This window comes from Lipophrys pholis (genome assembly GCF_963383615.2).
Source record: "Lipophrys pholis genome assembly, chromosome: 22".
Lineage (NCBI taxonomy): Eukaryota > Metazoa > Chordata > Actinopteri > Blenniiformes > Blenniidae > Lipophrys > Lipophrys pholis.
Genome location: NC_137644.1, coordinates 8,023,802 through 8,030,777, shown reverse-complemented (window position 1 = coordinate 8,030,777; position 6,976 = coordinate 8,023,802). Strand labels below are relative to the sequence as shown.

The 6,976-nt window shown below is 41.7% G+C and overlaps 1 protein-coding gene across 1 annotated transcript; it reads right to left on the bottom strand.

The window, feature by feature from the left end:
• Nucleotides 1-359: 359 nt before the first annotated feature.
• On the bottom strand, nucleotides 360-4,764 carry LOC308127326 (fibroblast growth factor 4B-like; the record flags this gene model as incomplete). The annotated part of the gene is made up of 3 exons (XM_080492308.1): nucleotides 4,019-4,764; nucleotides 3,408-3,511; nucleotides 360-536 (listed from the first exon to the last, which is right to left on the bottom strand). Exons 1-3 carry the CDS (start codon nucleotides 4,362-4,364, stop codon nucleotides 360-362), a joined length of 627 nt encoding a protein of 208 aa, XP_080348434.1. The 5' UTR covers nucleotides 4,365-4,764.
• Between the last annotated feature and the right edge of the window lie 2,212 nt (nucleotides 4,765-6,976).

Sequence of the window (6,976 nt, the reverse complement as noted above, 5' to 3'; positions counted from 1 at the left end):
CGTTTCACTCTTTAAAAGCACAGAATATAGCTCGTCTTCCATCTCAAAAAAAAGAAGTGACACATAGTTCAGTTACAGCAAGCACCAAGGTAAAGTGAGACAGGCAAAGGCTTCCACTCTCCACCGTCCATAAAAACAATAAGCAGCACGGTATTGCATACATATACAAAGTCAGCTATCCAAATATACATATATATTTATGTGTATATATATATATATATATATACATATATATATAACAGAATAAATATTTGTGTTTTCTTTTGCAGTCCATGGGTGTGTGTATCATGATTATGCATTTCTGTATTACCTGGAAGAACATCCACATGTGCAAATTACTGAGTTATTGCCAGTCTCTCTCATAGTCGCGGGAGGAAGTGTGTGACAGTCATGGCGGTGGTGGCCTTGTTGCCTCTCTTTACGCGGCCATGCTTGCTGAGGGCGATGTAGAAGCCCTTGTAAACAAAAGACTCATAGGCGTTGTAGTTGTTGGGCAGCAAAGTCTCCTTGAACTTGCACTCGTCCCTGAAGACTCTCTGGAGGAGAAGGGAGAGGAGAGACGTGGCCGGTAAATCTCGTGACAGACACAGGATGGACATCACAGTCTACACGCGACCTTTACTTTGGCAAGCGGCCTGTATGGACAGAGCGCGGCGGCCGAAACAGGAGGAGCTGGCATGTTGTTGCTGAAGAAATGCCCTTTTCACACTCGGACTCCTGATTTTACTGCCCGACTCACAAAATAATGTCAGGTACTCAGACCAACACATCGGTCACACCTTTGCAAACCCTCTGTTACACCACGGAGGAAGTACCTACTTATAGTAGTCAAGTCAAGTCATCTTTATTTATAGAGCACGCTAAAACAGCTGTGGCTGAAGCCAGAGTGCTTCACTTAATAGACAAAATAAAAATTGCAATAGAAGGGTAAAAACAGTAAAATGCAGTCAAACAAACAATATTATTGAACAACTACAGTCTACAGATGGTAATATGTTGTGTAATCAGTGTGCAAGTTGGATATTGTTGCTGTCCAGGGTGATCCTGGGGCAATAAAGGGCATTTGTTGAGGTCTTCCATGTTGAAAGTAAACCTAATGGGAAGTCTCAACATACAGCCTGCAACTGTCGCACATGTACCATTTATGGTGTTGCATTGTAACTTATCTTAATTATTCCAAATTAACTACTTTACATTCATTACATTACTTTGTTTGAGCTTGAAGTTTTTTGTTTTTTTTAACTTCAAATAACTTAATTCTACATTATTATAATTTTTTTCCTTTTATATTGTTTTGGCTGATTGTGTTTTAAGCAACACAAATCAGATTCTATGTAAATCTAATGTTGCCTCCAGAGCCCTGTGTCCTGGTCACTTCTTCTGCACCATCACAAAATACTCAGAGTACTACAAGTAAATATACTTATTAGTGAATGATGGATTTAAGCGTATGTTTTGTAGTAACACAACGCTTTGGTTTTTTAATAAGACATTTTCCAGGCGTTCAAGCAAATGCTGTAGATTAATTGCTTTATCAACACTTAATTGGTCAAATTATAGAAATATTGTATAAATGTCTTACTTCTGTCATAACCACTTTCTAAAACTGCCAAATAAATAGAACATTGGTACAAAATGCAAGCTTCATGAGAAAAATGTTATAAGTAAAAGTTTTTCCTGCTTCAGTGACATCGAAGTACTCCAAGTAAAGGTACTTCAGTGTATTCAGTGTAGGGGATTACAATGTAACTGTCATTTCAATCTGTAAAGCAGCTTATACAAAAATTAAGTCACTTTAAACTTCAGTACAGTAAATATAAGAGTAAAAGTAAACACGACCTAAAGCTTCAGAACGGCATGTTTACGAGTATCTTTGTAGTTGATTCACATATTTGTTTACTATTTATGTACAGTAAATCTGAAAAGTAGCTTGTAACTAAAGTAGCAATAGCATCACATTTTTCATGAATATTAAACGTGAGAAATTACAAACTAATGAACACCAACAGGGATGAAACAATATCTAGCACTGATCATGTGCAAGCTTTAAAAAAACCCGCTGTACTGGTACGTTATGTTAATATTTCTGTGACAAATCATTGATTTAATACAGGCGACGTTGCTTACTAACTCACAATCAACTGACCTCCTAGAAAATAAACCTCTTTTTAGATTTCCCCACAAATACCAACATTTTGGTTACTTTTAATTAAGGAAACAAACTGAGACCCAATAATAGACATAGTGAATACGTAGTGTTGAGATTCTTACTGGAATTAAAAAACAAATAAATAAAAATACAGATTTTCAAGTTACTTTTAAATTGATCCCATTTAAAAAGAAAAAAAAAAGTCTTTGTGAAAGACCCCCTGAGTTATTTGATGTCAGCGATTTCTAAAAATACACAAATTTCACAGAGACACTCACTTTTTATTTGGCATCTCAGGCACTGAACAGTGAGTTGTGGCTGACCTACTTTAGTGGCTCCATGGTCTGCTGTCGGTGGTTTTCAACACGCTTCATCACAAATGAGCAGATGTACTTTTACTCAAGTGCTGGATACTCCTCAGGTACTTTTCCTTTCAAGCTACACGACACTGCGGATTACTTTACACGTCCAGCAACTTCACAGATAGGAATTCATTTTTGTTCACCGATAGATGAAGGCTGCTGCAGGCTTCATCCATATGTTCTAATGTGAGTAGTTTACATACATACACATTTATTTTGTGGGTTTTAATATTTTAGATTAAACATTTTGTCAGAGTTTTTTCAAGAAGTTGGTGGGTGGGAAGTGGCAGTGAAATCTTTTTTTTATTTATTTTTTAATGTTTACCTCAACATTTACATAGTACTGGCAGCTATCACATTGTTTACAATTACACAAAGGGTTCTTTTTCAGCAAAGTGGATATTTTAAAAACAAAGGAGGTCTTGATAATTGCACTCCACTAGATGTAATCTGTGGACCCCTTTGAAAAAGTATCTGCAGACTGCCCCCACCCACAGTATTTCCACCCCTGATAAATGATACTTTTTGGATTACAGTCGGTACTGTACTGTACTTTGGAGCTGAGTATTTTGCCTTGGGGACCAAAGCAGGGAACTAAACCCCCTCATCTGATTCTGACACAGCAGAAGATTTGAGAATTTCCCTGGGGTGGGGGGGGATTTTTGGACCTGTGAAGCCCCCTCCACCCTCCCTATCATCAGGGCATATTAATAACACAACAGTGCTCTCAAACTCGTGGATGCAGCAGCTATATGAACTCGTCTTACACTGAACAGGATGTGTGACACAGAGAGAGAGAGAGAGAGAGAGAGAGAGAGAGAGAGAGAGAGAGAGAGAGAGAGAGAGAGAGAGAGAGAGAGAGAGAGAGAGAGAGAGAGAGTTGCGCACAAACGTACCGTTCCGTATAACCTTCCCCTGCTGTTCATTGCGACAAACAGCTCACTCTTCACCCCGAACAGGCTGATCACTCCTCGGTCCACGGTGGAGATCTCTATTAGACCTGAATGAAACACAGTGTTAGAGCTGCTGCTGCTGACGGGGGACAAAGTGCGCACAGTAAAAACTGGCCTCTGCACCACTGATGGGTGTAACCTTTGCAGGTGCATTGCGACTGGATGATGCTGCCTCGCCTCAATTAAGCCCCCCCACCTCCCCATCCCTGTGCATTAATCACCCATCTGCGTGTTCGACATAATGAGAGTAGTTTACAGCCTGCTGAGAGGCATATGAGCGTGCGTCCTGCTCGCGGGGTAAAAATAAGTGCGCGTCTAAACCGGCTCAAGCATTCATGTCATGTTTTTGGCTTGGAAGGATATTTCGCACGGCACGGATGCGAGGCTCAGTACACTGTTTTTCCTTTGGGGAAAACTTTCAACCGTGCCGACAGCGCTTATTAAATATCATGCAAGACAAGCGAGCGGGCTCTTAACTTTCACACAAGCCGGCGCGTCGGGTTACACTCTGGTTCTGGGGGTGCGCTCAAGCCTCCACCCGGATGCAAACTCACTGTGTTGGTTCTCATTGTGTGCACCGCTTATCCTGCCGTCCGGGAGCACCTGCAGGTGAAACCCAATGCCCACGTTGCAGTACAGCCGTCGCACTCTTTTGATGCCCTGCAAATAGTCACTCTCCCAGTTCAGCTCCGATTTCCCCCCAGATATACCCAGATAGGAGCGGGAGAACAGCGTCTCCCACCTCTTCTCCAACAAAGTCGCATTAGTCCTGCTCGGAATCGGATAAGACGAAACGATCCCACAGAGAGAAGTCCACAGTACAATCACTGCTGGCAGCGTCCAGTGCGTCCTGGCCCCGCTGGACATACTGTAGTGGTGGCACCTTTGCGCAGTGGCCATCCAGTTCACCTTTGGGGCACGTGGTCAAAGTTACCTGCCCTAAAAATGCAACTCGTCTTATTTTCTGTCCTTTGGCATGGTGGTGGTGAAGGCTTATTTCGGGATCAAGGCAGATCAGGGCCCCATGGGCCGAGATCTGTTCAGGAGGAGAAGGACTGTGCGCGTCGGAGCTTGAATTGGTGCCGGTGGCGATGACCATCTTTCGCCGCTCCGCGCCTCTCTGCAGGCTACGCTGGCCGTGGAGGGGACACCACTCACCGCAAAAAGCAGCCTCACCGTTCCCCCTGACTCTCACATCCTACACTGACATAAGTGGGACTTCACCGCTGCAGCCCCCCATCAGAGGTCGGAGATGGGAGGAGGAGAGACAGTTCCTGGAGCCGGCGGCAGCAGCAGTTCTGATGGGAGTGATGGGGGGCTGCTGCACCTTCACTCCAGAGTCTGATAAGCCAGAAAGGACCAGAAAAACAGGCTCCTGTGGTATATTTCACAATAAGAGAGCCCAGCACGGTGAACTGCTGCTTCAGTTTCACTCTTGACGCAGCAAACAAAACAGCAATTACATTTTCTGCTGAAGATTTTTAAGTTTATTTTCCTTCTTCCAATTCCAGACTAACTACGCCTCAACGTAAAACGATACAAGTATATTAAGATGTAGTTATTCAGTGACTGGATTTTAGAATCCGTTTTTAAATAAGTTCAAGACGGAAACTATAAAACTTGATTCAAGACTTAGTTCACGTCTTGTAGAAGGTTTCACAACAATCAAAAACAGAATAAGAAAGCTTTTATTCAAGATATATGGCCTCTACAATCCCATTAAAATAAACAAAATATACACGATGGCTGCTATTTTTATAGTTTGTGTGAATATACATGTCCAGTGTTTCTATATCTATTTATTTTAGTTTGATTTGTTGCTACAACTTTTTATCTTTTTAATGTTTGCCTCTTATGATGTTGTTTTTCTGAGAGATACCAAATGTTAATTTTGCATTTCTTATAATGACAATAATGATTCATTCATTCATTCATTCATTCATTCATTCATTCAATCAATCAATCAATCAATCAAAAGATCTGTGACCAAATTAAATATGCCAACTTTTCAGGGTTCAGGTATCATTATAAACTTCACTTGAGTTGAGTCATAAAAGTTCACATTGTGAACCCAATAAAAAAATAAAAAATAAAAAATCTACCAATTCAAATAAGTTGACCTCATTTTTCCCCCTATAATGTCATGATCAAGAGGATAACTTGTTTGAGGATTGCAATTTTACATTGTATTGTTTCTGGTCATTCGTCAGAGTTTGCCTCTTTAAATTGGACTCATTTTGAAAATGTTTTTCTATATTTGACACTCATAGACTAAAATATTGAGTAAATGCCTCATTAATTGAATAAATCAATCTGTAGTTGTACATGGCTGGGAGCATTACGAGGAAAAACATCTGTCACAAATTTTGTATTTATGTGTCTTTGTGTGATTATATTGTACGAATGACAAAGAAGTGACTCCAGGAAACAGTTTCAGCAGCCGTATTATTTTGAAGGTTTCCTAACCTATTTAATCCTTCTTCCTCTTAATAACTCCTCTGACTTGACCCCCACTCCCCTCACATGGGAGACCTGTGAGCAGGAGGGGCGCGTGCGCGTGCATGCGTTTGACTTTCATTGGCGTTGAGCAATCATGGGATGGATGGATGGATACTGTGTCCAGGGCCCAAATCGGGACGGTGGTCATATGTCCTGGCAGCCTGCTGCCTTATTTAGAAGGAAGGTGTAAAAACAGTCGCAGCCAGTCACAGGAGAGCAAATGGAGATCCTGTCTGACACTTCCTTAGCTGTTTGTCCAGGAAGTTTACACAACCAAATATTCTGCCTGGTCAGATTGCGCGTTATTATTGTAAGTAACACAGCCCTGCAACCCACATCAAAATATAACCTGCGTGAATCAAATACGTGACATTGTTCGGTGTGACCCACTAAGTTCACGTCCTAAAATAAAGTGGCAAAGGACACGTGGAGAGAAACTGGTGCTGTTGATGATCACAATTTGGCAAAAATGTCTATTTTACTGCTGAAATGATCAATTCTTTGTCATCTCATTTAGGATTTATAAACAGTGGCATTATGAGTGATCTATAGCAGGCTTTCTAAGGGAGTAATTTATTTTTTACAACCACTTTTTTTCTTGTATTTTGTATCAACAGATGATAAATGTAAAGTTAAACCAAAACAAATAGAAACTGGTGCGAAATCATAGAATTCGCCTCTAAATCCATCACATTCATTAAATTGCCCTTTCCCCTCATGCACAGCTATAATAAGCCTTCATTCAGTATCTGTACGCTCCTTAAGGGCTTAGCGTGCTGTTTGCGTCAGTGGAAAATGAGGATGAAACCCTGTGAAAATAAAAATAAGCCAAACCCCCCCCCCCCCCCCCTTTTACATCGCCTGTTTGCATCCCATCGTGCAGGGTGCAGGGAGGAGATGGCGGCTCGGGGGAATTCCCAGCACGTCACACAGGGCAGCAATCCTCTGAGGCCCCCGGAGCTGCTCCCTGCTGCCAGGGAGCCTCAGGCCCACCTTAGCAACCACAGAGGCAG